Source organism: Piliocolobus tephrosceles, chromosome 16 (genome assembly GCF_002776525.5).
Source record: "Piliocolobus tephrosceles isolate RC106 chromosome 16, ASM277652v3, whole genome shotgun sequence".
NCBI classification, from domain to species: domain Eukaryota; kingdom Metazoa; phylum Chordata; class Mammalia; order Primates; family Cercopithecidae; genus Piliocolobus; species Piliocolobus tephrosceles.
In genome coordinates this window covers 69,379,205-69,396,848 of record NC_045449.1, presented here as the reverse complement: position 1 = coordinate 69,396,848, position 17,644 = coordinate 69,379,205, and the positions used below count along the sequence as shown (strand labels likewise).

General features: G+C 56.0%; 1 protein-coding gene across 1 annotated transcript in view; it reads right to left on the bottom strand.

Annotated features, from left to right (window-relative positions):
* ITGB4 (integrin subunit beta 4) overlaps window positions 1-17,644 on the bottom strand; it is a 37,318-nt gene that overhangs the window by 6,090 nt on the left and 13,584 nt on the right. The window contains exons 14-30 of the mRNA XM_023211797.1: window positions 16,609-16,712; window positions 16,377-16,475; window positions 16,068-16,197; window positions 15,313-15,435; window positions 15,115-15,221; window positions 12,530-12,563; window positions 12,162-12,353; window positions 11,792-11,895; window positions 11,410-11,468; window positions 11,265-11,288; window positions 9,792-9,940; window positions 9,522-9,701; window positions 8,101-8,249; window positions 2,627-2,831; window positions 1,405-1,562; window positions 805-985; window positions 557-694 (exon numbers count right to left, since the gene is read on the bottom strand). Of these exons, the coding sequence (XP_023067565.1) occupies window positions 557-694; window positions 805-985; window positions 1,405-1,562; window positions 2,627-2,831; window positions 8,101-8,249; window positions 9,522-9,701; window positions 9,792-9,940; window positions 11,265-11,288; window positions 11,410-11,468; window positions 11,792-11,895; window positions 12,162-12,353; window positions 12,530-12,563; window positions 15,115-15,221; window positions 15,313-15,435; window positions 16,068-16,197; window positions 16,377-16,475; window positions 16,609-16,712 (2,136 nt within the window). The remainder of the gene's footprint in view (window positions 1-556; window positions 695-804; window positions 986-1,404; window positions 1,563-2,626; window positions 2,832-8,100; window positions 8,250-9,521; window positions 9,702-9,791; window positions 9,941-11,264; window positions 11,289-11,409; window positions 11,469-11,791; window positions 11,896-12,161; window positions 12,354-12,529; window positions 12,564-15,114; window positions 15,222-15,312; window positions 15,436-16,067; window positions 16,198-16,376; window positions 16,476-16,608; window positions 16,713-17,644) is intronic.

Below are 17,644 nucleotides of genomic sequence, written 5' to 3'. Positions count from 1 at the left end.
GGATTCAAGCAATTCTCCTGCCTCAGCCTCCTGACTAGCTGGGACTACAGGAGTGAGCCACCATGCCTGGCTAATTTTTAGTAGAAACAGGGTTTCACCATGTTAGCCAGGCTGGTCTTGAACTCCTGACCTCAAGCAGTCCACCTGCCTCAGCCTCTCAGTGTACAAAATAATCTTTTAAAGTGCCATCTGAAATTCAGAGCCTCCTGTATTTTTGTTCGCTAAATCCGGTAACTTTCCTCTTGCCCTAAGAAAACCATGCAAGTGTGAGCTCCCTGGTTACCTGCATGGGGAGGGGTACCCCTGAGCCTGTGACCCCACTCCACATAGGTAACCACCCACCCTGCAACCTTCTGGGTTTGGTCTTAGAATGCAACCCAGCCCAAAGTCTGGCCAAAACCCTAACGATGCCTCAGGCTTATCTGCTAACCAGGATGAAGGCCTCGAGTGCCCTGCTCGGCAGGTCCAGGGAGTGACCCAGAGCTCCCTCCCACTTTGTCCCCTCCCTTTCCGTGGCTGTTCTCTCTGCGGGCAGGGAGGAAGATGTGGTTCTTACGGTTGTCGTCGTTGACCAGGCCATAGCAGACCTCATAGGCTGTGATCTCACCGTTGGTCTCAGCTGGCTCAGCCCAGCTCAGCTGGGTCACCGTGGAGGAGACGACATTGAAGGCCAGACGCCCTGGCTCGCTGGGCACTAGGGAGTGGGGGATACAGGAAGAGTGCTGTCAGTGGCAGAGGGGAGGGCTGGGCACACTGGCATCAGGACAGCCAGGGGACAAATGGACAGACATGGCAAGGCCTCACCTTCCTGGTGGGTGCGGCAGGACACCAGGGAGCTGTAGGGTCCCTCGCCCTGAGCCCCATAGGCGCACACCTTCATCTCATAGTCGCAATACGGGTACAGGTTGGTGAGCTCCACTGAGGGCACCTTGCTGTCGAGCAGGTGGGCTTCGGACTCAGAGTCACCCTGAATCCAGTACTTTACCTGCCCCCAGGGACGGGTCCTGGTCAGCAGCGAGCAGCAGGCACCCAAGCTGCCTGTCCCTCTGCTGACCTCTGCCCTTACTGTCCTCTTTGCACAGATGAGAGACACTAAGGCCCGAGGGAGGGGCTGAAAGATCTGCCATGTGCACACATCAGGACGGGGGCAGAGCAGGTGGAGGTGTCTCCCGTGCGGGGGTGGGAGGGGGCCCCATTTTAGGAAGGAGGACAAATGTCTAATAAGCTCGGGAATGGGTCTTCCCTCTTCCCCAGCACAGACCGGGTTTCCCTCTGACCACCTGTGCTAGGTTCCACTGTCTGCTCTCTCTCAGCGGGCCCTGGCCTCAGACGGCCCACCTCTTCCGTGAGTGCTGGTACCAGACCGCCCATCCACCTGCCGTGGCCCTCAGCCCCCCGCCTTACCCTGTACCCCATTGGCTTGCCAGAAGGGGGCAGCCAGTTGAAATGGATCTTCCTGGACCCGGCGGCCTTAGCGTTGGGGTTCTGCGGGGCGCCCAGGTCACCATGAGGGGGTGGCTGTGATAACACCGTCTGACTCGTGAGGCTCCGGTCCAGTTCATCTAATGGGTCAAGCCGGGGCAGGGCAACCGCTGAGATCCCGCTTTGCCACCAGGGGGCGCCAGAGACCCACTTAAACACCCAGGGCGCTCTGCCCAGCACATTCAACTCAGACCTGCCCACCCGCGTCTCTGGACACCTGGTGCCCCATTGCTGCCACAGAGAGCATCCTGCCAAGCTTGGCGGAGGACCCAGGAGGGTCTCTGGAGGAACAGAAGGAGGAGGGAGTTGGTCTGCCCCTGTCTCCCTTGGCAGCTCAGGGAACATTCCACATGAGAACATTTGCTCCCCGCCCCATCTCCACACCATACCCTGAGTATCTCACTCCTCTCCCATCTTCCTGGCAGGCCTTCTCCCAGCGGGGAGGCTGAGGGCTGATAGGAACTAACTGGCCCACCCCTTCCAGAAGCACCTGCATGTTAGTTGGAACTGAGGCTGAAGTCAAAGGGCCAGGGTCTGATGGGAGAATTCCTATTGTGTGGTGACAACATGACCTCAGCCTCTCTGGCTGTAAGGTTGCTGGATAAAATGCAGGCTGCCTAGTGACATTTGAATTGCAGATAAACAAGCTTTTTCTTTTGTTGTTGAGGGGCAGGGAGGGTCTCATCCCATGGCTCAGGTGCTGTGCAGTGGTGTGATCACAGCTTGCTGTGGCCCAGACCCCCTGGGCTCAAGTGATCCTCCCACCTCAGTCTCCGGAGTGGCTGGGACTCTAGGTGTATCCCACTACGCCAAGCTAATTTGTTTATTTTTTGTAGAGACAAGGTCTCACTATGTTGCCCAGGCTGGTCTAGAACTCCTGGGCTCAAGTGATCCTCCCACCGTGACCTCCCAAAGTGCTGGGATTCCAGGCATGAGCCAGTACACCCAGCCCATTTTGCAGAAAAAGGATAAGTATGTTCCAAATATTGCATGGAACATACTTATCCTACCAATGTGTATGTCGTTACCTGAAATTCAGATTTCCCCGGGAGTCCTGTGTTTGGATTTGCTAAATCTGGCAGACCTAGTTGAGAGACCCCCGTCTTCCCTCTCCCCCTGCTTAAGCCAACCTGGCTCTGCCTACCCGGGTCCCTGATGATGACGGTGGTGGAGTGGGGCTGGCCCAGGTGGGCCCCAAACTTAGGGTTGCTGAGCTGTACGTGGAAACGGCGGATCTGGCGGCCCCGCAGAAGGGAGTCGACCTCTTGCAGCTCCAGGAGCTTCACCTGCAGCTCTTTCCAGGCCTCTCCAGGCTGGAACAGCAGCTCACCCTCCACAGGGATGTAGTCCTGGGAGTGAAGGGGGTCAGGGTCAGGGTCAGGGTGGTGGTTGGGGGCTGAGGCAAGAGTCATGGCCACATGCTCCCTCCCAACCTCATGGACACTGCAGAGATCATCCCTGCTTGCTGGGTGGAGTACTTACATCAGCTTCAGGTTTTTGTGGGTTTTTTTTTTTTTCCTGAGGTGTAATCTCACTCTTTCACCTAGGCTGGAGTGCAGTGGCGTGATCTCGGCTCACTGCAACCTCCACCTTCCGGGTTCAAATGATTCTCACACCTCAGTTTCCCGAGTAGCTGGGATTACAGGCACCTGCCACCATGCCCAGCTAATTTTTGTCTTTTTAGTAGAGATGGGGTTTCACCATGTTGGCCAGGCTGGTCTCGAACTCCTGACTTCAAGTGATCCTCCCGCCTTGGCCTCCCAAAGTGCTGGGATTACAGACGTGAGCCACCATGTCCAGCCATGTTTCTGTGTTTTTGTTTTTGTTTTTGAGATAGGGTCTCACTCTTATCACCTAGGCTGGAGTGCAGGGGCACAATCACGGCTCACTGAAGCCTTGACCTCCTGGGCTCAGCCCATCCTTTCCCTCAGCCTCCTGAGTAGCTGGGACTACAGGTGTGCACCACACCTGGCTAATTTTTTTTTTTTGTAGAGGCATGGTTACCCTATGTTGCCTAGGCTGGTCTTGAACTCCCGGCCTCAAGCCATCCACCCACCCTGGCCTCCCAAAGTGCTGGGATTACAGGTGTGAGCTACCCAGCTTCCTTTCAATGCAGTGGAGCTTGCCTGAGCTTTCCAGGATAAGAACTGGGAGGAAAAAAAAGAAAATCCTTCACATAGAAGACCACTAGGTGGCACTTCAGGGCAAGATTTCAATTCCAGGCGCAGCAGCCAGGGCCATGGCTGGGGAGGGAATCTCATGCCACCCAACTCAGAAAGTGAGGCCCATAGTTGTAAAACAAAAACAAAAACAAAACAAAACAACAACAAAAAACAAACCAGGGAGCTGCCGGTAAGCCACCTACATAGATATTTCAAAAATGTCAGTGTCAGTGTCATTAGCCCAGCATGGTGGCAGGTGCCTGTAATCCCAGATACTTGGAAGGCTAAGGCAGGAGAAATGCTTGAACCCGGGAGGCAGAGGTTGCAGTAAGGCATTACACTCCAGCCTGGGCAACAGAGCAAGACCTTGTCTTAACAAAAGTCAGCGTCATGGAAGACAAAGCCAGGAAACTTTTCTAGATAAAAGGAGTCAAGACCCGTGAAAAAATTCAATGCCAAATCCTTGATTGGTTCCTGCATTGGGAGAAAAAAAGCTATAAAGGACATTATTGGGACATCCAAACAAGGGGACATCGGAATATGGACCAATTTTATTTTATTTTATATATATTTTTTGGGATGGAGTTTTGCTCTTTTGCCCAGACTGGAGTGAAGTGGTGCAATCTCAGCTCAGTGCAACCTCCACCCACTGGGTTCAAATGATTCTCCTGCCTCAGCCTAGCTAGTAGCTGGGATTGTAGGCATCCGCCACCATGCCCAGCTAATTTTTGTATTTTTCGTAGAGACGAGGTCTCTCCACGTTGATCAGGCTGGTGTCAAACTCCTGACCTCAGGTGATCCACCTGCCTAGGCCTCCCAAAATGCTGGGATTAAGGTGTCAGTCACCGGTGACGCCCACCCGGAATATGGACTAATTTTAGGTACTAGTATGATCAATGTGAAGACACAGATGTCCACATCTGTATCTCTATTTCTGTGTCTCTATCCACATAGAAAGAGAGAGAAAGCAAATATTAGCAATCGGTGAATCTATGTAAAGGGTAAATGGGTGCTAGTTTTATCGTTCCTTCCATTTTTCTGTATGTTTGAAGTTTTTCAAAATAAAAAGGTGAGAAATTAAAATGTTTTAAAAAATAAATATCAAAGCTTTTTTTTTTTGAGACAGGGGTCTCACTCTGTCACCCAGGCTGGAGTGCAGTGGCACTATCTCGGCTCACTGCAACCTCTACCTACTGGGCTCCACCTCAGCCTCCCAAGTAGCTGGGACCACCACCAGATCATTTTCTGTATTTTCGGTACAGACAGCGTTTTGCCATGTTGGCCAGGCTGGTCTCAAACTCCTGATCTCAAGCGATCTGCCCGCCCTGGCCTCCCAAAGTGCTGGGATTACAGACATGAGCCACTGCACCTGGCCTCAAAGCATCTTTATACAAGTGTAACAGGATAGCCAGAAGGCAAGGCAAAAGGATCATGTTATCCCAGGAGTTCGAGAGCAGCCTGGGCAACATGGCGAAAACCTATCTCTACTAAAAATACAAAATGGCCAGGTGCGGGGGCTCACACTGTAATCCCAGCACTTTGGAAGACCGAGGTGGGTGGATCACAAGGTCAGGAGTTCGAGACCAGCCTGACCAACATGGTGAAACCCCATCTCTACTAAAAATACAAAAATTAGCTGGGTGTGGTGGTGCGCACCTGTAGTCCCAGTTACTCGGGAGGCTGAGGCAGGAGAATCGCTTGAACCCTAGAGGTGGAGGTTGCAGTGAGCTGAGATTGCGCCAGCCTGGGCAACAGAGCGAGACTCTGTCTCAAAGAAAAAAAAAAAAAAAAAAATTAGCCAGTGTGGTGGTGAACATCTGTAGTCCCAGTTACTTGGGAGGCTGAGGTTGAACGATTGCTTGAGTCCAGGAGTTCAAGATTGTAGAGCTACGACTGTGCCATTGTACTCTACCCTGGGCTAGAGGGAGACCTTGTCTCTTAAAAAAAAAAAAAAATTCTTCTTTGCAATTTTTATGGGGGGACATTGGAAAAATAATGAGAACAGTTCCTATCAATAAAAAGAAGTAAATAAAACTAGGATGTGGCCCGGCAGCCTGGGCTTGCTGACTACATGCTCCCCTGTGTTTGCCGAACAGGCCTGTGGGCCCAGGGAGGCGAGACTTTATTACTTTTTTTTTTTTTTTTTTTTTTTTTTTGAGACGGAGTCTTGCTCTGTCGCCTGGGCTGGAGTGCAGTGGCTGGATCTCTGCTCACTGCAAGCTCCGCCTCCCAGGTTCACGCCATTCTCCTGCCTCAGCCTCCGGAGTAGCTGGGACTACAGGTGCCCGCCACCTCGCCCGGCTAGTTTTTTGCATTTTTAGTAGAGACGGGGTTTCACCGTGTTAGCCAGGATGGTCTCGATCTCCTGACCTTGTGATCCGCCCGTCTCGGCCTCCCAAAGTGCTGGGATTACAGGCTTGAGCCACCGCGCCCAGCCTGAGACTTTATTACTTTTGAGAGAATTTTTTTTGTCTTTTTTTGAGGTGGAATCTCACTCTGTCGCTCAGGCTGGAGTGCAGTGGCATGATCTCGGTTCACTGCAGCCTCCACCTCCTGGTTTCCAGCAATTCTCCTGTCTCGGCCTCTGGGGTAGCTGGGATTAGAGGCATGTGTCATCATGCCCAGCTAATTTTTGTATTTTTAGTAGAGACATGTTTTCACCATGTTGGCCAGGCTGGTCTCGAACTCGTAACCCCAAGCGATCCGCCTGCCTTGGCCTCCCACAATACTAAGATTACCGGCAGATGCCACCTCGCGTGGCCTTTTTTTTTCAGTAGAGACAGGGTCTCACTATGTTGCCCAAGCTGGCCTCCAAATCCTGGGCTCGAGGGATCCTCCCACTGTGGTCTCCCAAAGTGCTGGGATTATGTGCATGAGCTCCTGCACTGAACCAGGTTTTGTTTCTTTGTTTGATTTTTTTTTTAATTAATTTTTTTTTTAGAGAGGGTCTTACTCTGTTGCCCAGGCTGAAGTGCAGTGGCATGAACATGGCTTGCTGCAGCCTAAACCTCCTGGCCTCAAGTGATCCTCCTGCCTCAGCCTCCCAAGTGGCTGGGTCCACAAGTATGCACTACTGTGCCCAGCTCATGTTTACATTATATGTGTAGACAGGGTCTCGAACACCTGGGTTCAAGTGATTCTCCCACCTTAGCCTCCCAAAGTGCTGGGATTACAGGTGTGAGCCACCATGCCCGGCCTTTGTTTTTAATTATGGATTTGTTGCCAACATTTAAAAACTAGAAAGGCCAGGTGCACTGGCTCACACCTGTAATCCCTGCACTTTGGGAAGCCAAGGTGGGCGGATCACTTGAGATCAGGAGTTTAAGACCAGCCTGGCCAACATGGCAAAACCCCATCTCTACTAAAGACACGAAAGCTAGGGCAGGCATGGTGGCTCATTCCTGTAATCCCAGCACTTTGGGAGGCCGAGGTGGGTGGATCACTTGAGGTCAGGAGTTCAAGACCAGCCTGGGCAACATAACAAGACCCTGACCCCCCAAAAAATTAAGAAGCAAAAAAACCCCACACAAAACAAACAAAAGAGGCCGGGCGTGGTGGCTCAAGCCTGTAATCCCAGCACTTTGGGAGGCCGAGACGGGCGGATCACGAGGTCAGGAGATCGAGACCATCCTGGCTAACATGGTGAAACCCCGTCTCTACTAAAAAATACAAAAGAAAACTAGCCGGGCGAGGTGGCGGGCGCCTGTAGTCCCAGCTACTCGGGAGGCTGAGGCAGGAGAATGGCGTGAACCCGGAAGGCGGAGCTTGCAGTGAGCTGAGATCCGGCCACTGCACTCTAGCCCGGGCGACAGAGCGAGACTCCATCTCAAAAACAAACAAACAAACAAACAAAAGAAACAAAACTATGAAGCCTATAAACCCAGTCCAGCCTGTGTGCACCTGGATTTGGCTGTACCCCAGCACTGGGGCTCAGCAGTGAAGGTGATGCTGGCCCAGCCACGGCACTCCCTGCCTTGAATGGTTGCTCCTGCTGCTTGGCCCAGGGGAGGGCAAATCGTTACAGCCCTTGAGGAGTCTGGCCCGGGGACATGGGGTCTTTGATCCCAGCTCAAGAAGCCCAAAGCCCCCAGGACTGGGGCATATAGCGGGAGTTTATCTCCAAGAGGTTTGGCTGCCCTGTGGATCCTGGGTTGCAGGAGGGGACAGGAATGGTCTGGGCAGGTCCCTGGCCCATGAAGGAGGAAAGAGCTCTCTTGGCCTGAGTCCCTGGCAGCAATGGAGCCTCGCCCAGGGTGTCACTGGCACCCTGGGCAGGTGAGACTCCCCTGCCACAGGGTGGCAGGAGCAGGTGAACATGTCCTTGGGAGGCCAGCCAGGGGCATGGCCGGCATCCAGGGACTCAAGCAGCTGCCATGTACTGCTTTGTCCTGGGAACCCAATGCAGTGCCCACGCAGCCCCCCGGGCTGCACCCTCGACCCCGTGGCGAAGCCTCACCCGGTTGCCCTGCGCAGTGCCATCCTGCGTGCGGTAGGAGACCTGAGACTTCCCGCCGTCCAGGACGCGCCGGATGACAGGGATGCGGGCCACCTGGTCCCCACGGCTGACCGAGTACTCAGGCTGCTCAAAGGACACCACATCTCTGGCTGCAAGGAGCCCGGGCACTGGTCAGAGCATGCTGGGCCCAGTCCCTTCCCACCTTCTGCTCTCCGGCAGCCCGGCCCAGCCCAGCCCAGAATCCAGGAGTCCACTTGGTTCCCTCCATGCATTGCCCTCTGGGAAAAGCACAGGAGCAAAACGGAAAATCCTTCCAGAAAAAGGTGAGGGACTGGGCGCAGTGGCTTGCGCCTGTAATCCCAGCACTTTAGGAGGCCAAGGCAGGCGGATAACCTGAGGTCAGGAGTTCGAGACCAGTCTGGCCAACATGGCGAAACCCCATCTCTACTAAAGATAGAAAAATTAGCCGGGCATGGTGGCCAGCACCTGTAATCCCAGCTACTTGGGAGGCTGAGGCAGGAGAATCACTTCAACCTGGGAGGCAGCTGTTGCAGTGAGCCGAGATGGCGCCACTGCACTCCAGCCTGGGTGGCAGAGCGAGACTCCATCTCAAGAAACCAAAAAAATTGGGTCTGGGCCGGGCACGGTGGCTCAAGCCTGTAATCCCAGCACTTTGGGAGGCCGAGACGGGCGGATCACAAGGTCAGGAGATCGAGACCATCCTGGCTAACCCGGTGAAACCCCGTCTCTACTAAAAAATACAAAAAACTAGCTGGGCGAGGTGGCGGGTGCCTATAGTCCCAGCTACTTGGGAGGCTGAGGCAGGAGAATGGTGTGAATCCGAAAGGCGGAGCTTGCAGTGAGCTGAGATCCGGCCACTGCACTCCAGTTTGGGCAACAGAGCGAGACTCCATCTCAAAAAAAAATAAAAAATAAAAAAAAAACTGGGTCTGGAACAAAGTGTCCAGCAGACATCCTGGAAGGGCCAGGCAGAGGAGGGAGGCCAGGCACAGGCAGGACCAGAGACGGAGCCCTCAGCCCCAGGGCTGGAGCAGAGCAGGAACAGGAACAGGCCTGAGGCCTGTGGCTTCCGGCGCAGGTGGCAGGAGGGGTCAGATGTCCACGGTGCCACGTCTTGGCCAACCCCTCCTCTAGATAGAGAGGAGCAAGGGGCTGGCCCTTATGAGGATGCAACAGAAGCTTCCATTTACTGAGCGCTCACCACCAGGCACTTCGGCGAGGTGAACAGCCCCGTATTCCATAAAAGAGCCCTTACCCATTTTACAGATGGAGAAACCAAAGCTTGCAGAGGGTAAGTGACTAGCCCAGGCCACGTGGCCAGGTCGCAATTCCACTTACGCAGGAGGAACCAGTGCCCCTGAGCCCCCGTCTGCCTCCCTCACTCTCCCCACCTGACCCACCTTGCTCCTTGATGATGGTGATGTTTACCAGGCGGCGGCCAAGGGTGGCAGTGCCCGCAGGCACATCGATGGCCTCCACCAGCAGCTGCTTCTCCTCGTCGTCCTCAGGCCGGATAAAGAGGGGCACCCGTACGTCCACCAGCTCCACGCCCTCCTGGAACTCCACCATGCCCCGGGCGTCTGGGTGGGTTGGGAGGTGGTCAGAGGTGGGTCACAGGGCCACATGGGCAGGAGATACGAGGCAGTGGCACAGGGGACCTGCCCTCCTACCCTGGTCTGCAGTGAGGGTGTAGTAGCCGGGGGCCACCTTGAGGTCGTGGAAGGCCCTCTGTTCCACCTGCTTCTCTGTCAGCTTCAGCAGGGCCGGCTTGGCCGAGCGGGGCGCCATCAGCACCGTGTCCACAATGGTGTGGTCTTGCCTGGGTTGAGGGTGGAGGGTTCAGGCAGGGGAGGGGTCAGGCTGGCACCTCTGCCCTATCCCTCCTGCCTGTCCTCTCCCCTTCAGGGGCCAGGATGTAAGACAGCAAGAAGTGCAGGGTCTTCAGAGGCAGGCAGTGCTCCAGGCCCATGCCAGCCCTATGCCCTTTACCCTGCAGCCTCAGCCCAACCATGGCACCTCCCTGTCCTCAGCGTCCTCCTCTGTGAAATGGGCTTCTCTGCCCACCTCATCAAGGGCTGGACAGCAAAGATGCTAAGGGTGTGAGTGCTCAAGCCAGGCTGCTGCAGCCCCAGCCCTGGCTCTAGTTCTCCATAGCTGGATAACCTTGGGCAAGTCACGTAACCCTTTTGAGCCTCAGCTTCCTCGTCGGCAAAATGGGAACAGCAGTGATATCTACCTCACAGGCTTGATGAGAGGGTTGGATAAGATAACCACAAGATAACCACACAGGGAAAGCCCTTAGGACCATGCTTGGCCGGTAGCAGGATCAGAAACGCTAGGCAGCCATTCTTTTTTTTTTTTCCCGAGGTAGTCTTGCTCTGTCGCCCAGGCTGGAGTGCAGTAGTGTAATCTCAGCTCACTGCAACCTCTGCCTCCCAGGTTCAAGCGATTCTCCTGCCTCAGCCTCCCAAGTAGCTAGGATTACAGGCGCCCGCCACCATGCCCAGCTAATTTTTGTATTTTTAGTAGAGACGGTGTTTCACCATGTTGGCCTGGCTGGTCTTGAACTCCTGACCTAAGGTGATCCACCCGCCTCAGCGTCCCAAAATGCTGGGATTACAGGTGTAAGCCACACTCCCAGCTAACGGTTCTTACTGATGACCATGTGCTGTGATGTGATTCTAGCTCTGCTGTCCCTGCATCGAGACCCCCTCCTCACTCAGTCTCTCTCCCCCCGAAGGGCCAGGACGCGGAGTAGGACCTGGGGAAAAAGGTGTGTAACCTGCCTGGCCTCCAGAGGTGCACCCAGGATCCAGGTCTTGGACCCTGGAGCGGATGGAGATGGGTACCTGCTATCGCTAGTACTGGGTGGGAGGCTGGATGGTCACCTGTATGAGGGCAGGGACTGGGCTGATTTGCTTTTGCCTGCTCTAGTCCAGGGGCCACTTCATAGCAAGCACGTCACATTAGCATTTGTTGAAGAAATGGTCAAAGGAACGAATGAAGGTCCAAACCCGACGGACACATGTGGCCCTCCCTTCCTATGGGATGGAGATGGAGCAGGGACGGACGAGGCAGATGGCTGGGCTGGGGACAGGTGGGCAGGGAGTGGGGGCTGTCTCACCCGCCGGTCTTCTACTCACTTTTTCCCGGCATTGGGCTGCTGCCTGTGGGGACAAAGAGGGTGCTGTGAGCTAGACAGCCCTGAAGTGGAGCCTGGGGGCTTCAGCTCCTGGAGTCGGCGGTAGGAGTGGTTCCCCCACCCAACCCGGGCACCCTGGGACTCACCGGAACTTGGTCTGCTGGACCTTGTGTACCCCGGAGATCTGCCTGTAGACTTCGTTCAGCTGCCAGGCAAGGGAGGGGTATGAGACTGGGCCTAGGCCACCCCATGGTAAGCCCTCAGGCTGGGGACCCAGGCAGCCTCTGTACCCAGAGGCCCTCAGGGTTGGCTGGGGCATGCCCCATGGGGCCGCATCCTGGGCCCAGGCTCTGGCCGCCTGCCCTCTGGAAACAGATACCAGGATGCCCCCTGCCAGGCACAGATCCAGAGAGGCCCTTCTCCCCTAGTGAACGAATCTTGGTGCCACGACTGTGTTCGCTCTGCCCTGCCTACCCCACCCGCCCTCATACCCACATCTCTGGCCAGGCCTAGCTCCTGGGTCCTTACGTTCTCCTCCACCTCCTGGCGCAGCTGGGCACACTCCCGAGTGTCAGGCTTTAGCAGGTTCTCGGTGCAAAGGCGGGCCAGGCGCAAGGACAGCCCGTAGGGCACTAGGGAAAGGCGGTGGGAGGGAGTGAGATGGATGTGGTCAGCTCCCTGCATGAAGGGCACCACAGAGCATCCCTCCAGCAACCATGCTAGGATCCGGGCAGGCCTAGTGGCATGAGGGTCATAGCACCATCAGGACAGGGCAAAAGGTGGCTGAGCCCTGTCCCTGCACCCCACACCCAGAGAAGAGGCGTGCTGTGACCCCAGATCTGGAACAAAGGGCCCGAAGAGCACTGCCCAGAGCTGTGGCGCCCAGCCCTGCCCTCACCCAGCTCTGTGGGGTTGATGCTGGCAGCGTGAGTGGCAAAGCCAGGCCGCTGCACGTTGTTGGTGACCTTCCAGCGGACCACGTCACGGCCCTTGAGGTTCCCGCTGCGCAGCATGGGTGTGTCCAGGTGGTCTGAGGCCATCAGGTTCTCCCGCAGCATGTAGTGGTCTTCCTTAAAGCCCACCATGTGACCTGCAGGATGGGGTCCTCAGCACGGCACCCCTCCCTAGACCCGCACAGCCCAACCTCATCAGATGGGACCCCAGAGCCTCCAGCCTCTGCCGTTCCAGGTTCAGCTTCCCTCCATCCCAGCTCAGAGAAAGAGAGCAGTCAGAGCCCCTGCTGCCCCTGCGATGCCAGGCCCATACCTCGGTTGCAGCAAGGGAGAAGTGCCAGGCAGGCCTAGGAGACAAGGTGGGTGAAGGTGAGGCCTGAGACAACTGCCCTGGCTCAGGTAAGCCCTTCCAGCCACCCCGCCCCATGCCAATGGTCCAGAGGGGTGACAGTGCCTCCCCGGACACCAGAATATCCAGGTGTTGGCAGGGTGTAAGCATGGCACACAAGGACATAGGGGGGATGGGGGCAGAGGGCTCCCAAAGTTTGTGCTGTGGAACTCTCATCCTGCCAGGTGCCCTGTAAAGGTTCTGTGGTCAGATTCACTTCGGAAGCACTGAATTCATTCCCCATGCCCCTCCTGGAGGTTCATTAGGCACAGGACTATACGAAAGCCTCTGGGAAGTCCCGCAGAGAAGAAACTTGTTTCTTTTCTTTTTTTTTTTTTTGAGACGATGTCTCACTCTGTTGCCCAGGCTGGAATGCAGTGGCGCGATCTTGGCTCATTGCAACCTCTGCCTCCCAGGTTCAAGCAATTCTTCTGACTCAGCACCCCCAGTAACTGGGATTACAGGCGCCCGCCTCCATGCCCAGCTAATTTTGTATTTTTTTTTTTTTTTGAGACGGAGTCTCACTCTGTTGTCAGGCTGGAGTGCAGTGATGCAGTCTTGGCTCACTGCAACCTCCGCCTCCTGGGTTCAAGTGATTCTCCTGCTTCAGCCTCCCAAGTAGCTGGGATTACAGGCACACGCCACCATGCCTGGCTAATTTTTGTATTTTTGGTAGAGATGGGGTTTCACCATGTTGGCCAGGCTAGTCTTGAACTCCTGACCTCAAGTGATCCACCCGCCTTGGCCTCCCAAAGTGCTGGGATTACAGGCGCGAGCCACTGTAACTTAAATAAGTTTAAGAAACTTGTTTCTCGCCAGGCGCGGTGGCTCAAGCCTGTAATCCCAGCACTTTGGGAGGCCGAGACGGGCGGATCACGAGGTCAGGAGATCGAGACCACCCTGGCGAACATGGTGAAACCCCGTCACTACTAAAAATACAAAAAAATTAGCCGGGCGCCGTGGTGGACGCCTGTAGTCCCAGCTACTCAGGAGGCTGAGGCAGGAGAATGGCGGGAACCCGGGAGGCGGAACTTGCAGTGAGCCGAGATCACGCCACTGCACTCCAGCCTGGGCAACTGAGCGAGACTCCGTCTCAAAAAAAAAAGAAAAGAAAGAAACTTGTTTCTCAAACCCCATGCTATAGGTTTAAGAAACTTGTTTCTTAAATCTTTTTTTTTTTCTTTTTGAGACAGTCTCACTCTGACACCCAGGCTGGAGTGCAGTGGCATAATCATAGCCTCAAACTCCCAGACTCAAGCGATCCTCCTGCCTCAGCTTTCCAAGTAGCTGGGACTATAGGCATGCGCAACTGTGCCTGGCTCAAACCTATTTGATCACATATCTCCTTTCCTATGTAATGCACACTAATATCCCACAACACTGGTGGTTACTATGGAGTGTGGTCTGCTGCCTACAGTCCCCACTCAGCCATGCCATCCTCCACACTTCCCTCTCTTATGTGTTCTCCCCAAGGACCACCAGCTCCTGGCGGGCAGGGTCCTTCCTTCCCTGTTGTGGCTCCCAGGCCCTTCGCACGTGGCTGACCCCAGAACAGGTGCTCTCAGGGATCTGCCCACCGATGACTGACGGAGTGGGGGTCCTGGGCAGGCGCTAGAGCTGGGGAAGATGTGGGCTCAGCTTGCCTCAGCCCCTTCTGGACTGTGCATTTATCACCTGCGCCTCAGCCCCAATTTCTCCATCTGTCATAGGGCATAGTGACCTTGCCCCACTGGCCTCATGGGGTGATGGGGGTGGAGAAATGGAGTCACATGGACATGCTGTGGCGACAGCACAAAGAAGAACGCTGAGCTAAGCAGAGAGCGGATGCTGGCAAGGGCTGAGCTGGGGGCTGGGGCTCCAGGATGACTCGGGCTAGGAGCTCATAGGCATCACCATCATTACTGTCACTTGGGAAGCTGGATGGGGTTGGTGTGGGTCTTGCCAAGGCAGGGCGGGGGGCGATGGTACATGCTACAGGTCAGTCCCTTCTGAACTTCACTAATTTAAGCTTCAGCTCCATTTTCTGAGGTCAATTCTATGACCTTCATTTTATAGATGAGGGAACTGAGGCATGGAGAGATTAAGTAATTTGCCCAAGGTCACACAGCTGGGACCAGAATCCATGGGCTGAAGGCTCTGGCTAGAAAGCTGCAGGGGGTGGGGATGGTGGTGGGCTGTTGGGGGAACCACAGGGAGGCCAGAGACCCTGATGGGGGTTGGGGACCCTGAGAAGGACCCTGATGGAAGGTGGGGACCCTGTCAGGGAGGGGACCCTGGTGAAGTGGGGACCCAGGACAGGGTTGCGGACCCTGGTGAGGTGGGGAACCAGGATGGTGTTGCGGACCCTGGGGAAGTGGGGACCGTGGTAGAGGATGGGGGTGCTGTTGGGGTGGGGACTCTGGGGAGGTGGGGACCCAGGGGGGGGCTGGGAACCCTGGTGGAGGGTGGGGGCCATGTTGGGGTGGGGACCCTGGGGAGGTGAGGCCCTGGGAGGGACCCTGGGCTCTTACCTTGCAGCAGGCGCAGTACTTCCAGCAGAGCAGCAGCAGCAGGGCCAGGAGCGGCAGGAGGAGGAGGAGCAGGGGGATGAGCCACCAGAAGGAGCCGGGAGGGCAGTCTGGAGAGAAGAGGCAGGGGGAGGTGGTGCCTGTCCTCCCCGCCAAGCTCTGACAACACGCCCCCTCCCTGTACCCGTCCCACCAGCTCACCCTTCTTCTTGTGCACCAGGACGGTGCTGTTGGGCCCAGGGGCGCCGTCGCCTTCCATGGTGTAGCTGTAGGTGCAGTCATCATCCTCGTCCCGGAAGGAGCAGCGCACCACCACCTCCTCGGCTGTACCCACAGCCGGTCAGCAGGGCACCCCAGTCACACCCCTCCGCCCCAGAGGACCCCAGGGTCTGGTGAGGGGGCCCCTACTCTGGGACCTGCCTCACCCACAGCAGGGCCTCCTGGGGAAGAGTGGAAGTCCTTGCAAAGCCGTGCTCTCACCTGGCACAGGGACGGGTGAGGCAGGGGCTCCCCTGATCAGGAGCATCAGAGTCTAGAAACCTACCTCCCCCACTTCCCTGACCTGGACATCACCCAGAAGCTCAGTGTCCAGAAAACATATCTGACCTCGATGAGGCGAGGCTGCGTGTCTCCAAAGCGTGACCATGTACCCCTCCCTGCTGTGTGCATGCCCCTGCCCAAGTCAGGTGCCTCCCACCAAGACTCTTGGTACCTTCCTGGGCCAGACTGTGTCCCATCGCCTGGGCTCTGTGCCTCCTGCCCAGGCTTTTACCCTTTTCTGAGACTTGGTGTCCTCTATCTGGGTTCTGTGGTCCCTCCCAGCTCTGGAGTTCCAGTCCGGACTATGTAGCCTTAGCCCAGACTGCAAACCCCTGTCCAGGTGATGACATCCTTGCCCTGTTGGATGCCCCCTGCCTAGGCTCTCAGCACCTCCAACCCTCAGCCCCTGCCCCTACCTCTCTTAAGCTCGTCCACCATCTTGACCTTGAAGTTGCATTCCTCACATGTGCGCCCCTTCTTCTCCCCGGTGCCCCATGCCTGGCACTGCACGCAGGAGCGTAGGTCCTCGCAGAGGCCCGGGTGGATCTTGGCGGGGAAAGGCAGGGCAGATAGGCACTGTGTTGGGTGGGCTTCTGCCAGATCCCCACTGCTCCCCAAACTTCTTGCCCTTGGCCAGTTCCTGTGGTATCAGGCTTAGCCCCTCCTGCCCACCCTGGCCTGTGCCTTGGGTTCCCACGCCCACACCCTGTAGGTCCTGGCCTCACCGCCGAGTAGTTGATCTCGCAGATGGTGTCCGTGTAAAGCGACTGCTGGTGGCAGTAGCAGCGGCCACACTCACAGTGGCCACGTCCATTACAGATGCCCTGGGGTAGGAGGGGGCACCAGTGAGCCCGCTGTGCCCCATCCCTGCCTGCTCCCTCTCCTCTCTCCACAGGGTTCTCTCCGGAGAGGGTGGGTCGTCCTGACAGACACTGTCTGTCTTATGCCCAGGCCTACCCCATTGCTGTCGATGCAGGTGGCATTGCTGAGGGGACAGTCACAGCTTGGGCCTGTCCAACCAGGCTCACACACACACTGGCCCATGGAGCAGCGTCCTCGGTCTGCAGAGAGGGACAGGGAAGGGAGATGAGAGCTACATCTGCACCTGTAGTCCAGGCTGCCCACCTGGCAGGGAGGACCTGTGGGAGCAGAACTGTGGGAACTAGGATGCCACTACCCTGGGGTAGAAGTCATCTCTTCCTCACTTTCCTGGAATCTCCTTCCCTGGAGATTCTGCCTCCATCCTGCCTACCTTCTACTCTGCAGCCAGAGTAATCATCTCAAAACAAATCCAATCATGTGGCTCCTGCTCCCCTGACTGAGAACCTCTAATGGGTCCTGGCCAATGCAATAAGGTCAGAAAAAGAAATAAGATGTATAAGCTTTAGAAGGTGAGCAATAAGGCCAGGAAAGGCCAGGCACGGCGGCTCACACCTGTAATCCCAGCACTTTGGGAGCCGAAGCGGGCAGATCATGAGGCCAGGAGATCGAGACCATCCTGGCTAACAGGGTGAAACCCCGCCTCCACTAAAAAATACAAAAAAAATTAGCCGGGCGTGGTGGTGGGTGCCTATAGTCCCAGCTACTCGGTAGGCTGAGGTAGGAGAATGGTGTGAACCTGGGAGGTGGAGCTTGCAGTGAGCTGAGATTATGCCACTGCACTCCAGCCTGGGCGACACAGTGAGACTCCATCTCAAAAAAAAAAAAAAGAAAGAAGGCCAGGCAAGGTGGCTCACTCCTGTAATCCCAGCACTGGGAAGCTAAGGCGGGAGGATCATGAGGTCAAGAGACTGAGACCATCCTGGCCAACCTGGAGGAACCTCATCTCTACTAAAAGTACAAAAATTAGCTGGGCCTGGTGGCGCATGTCTGTAGTCCTGGCTACTCAGGAGGCTGAGGCAGGAGAATCGCTTGAACCCGGGAGGCGGAGGTTGCAGTGAGCCAAGACTGCACTCCAGCCTGGTGACAGAGCAAGATTCCGTCTCAAAAAAAA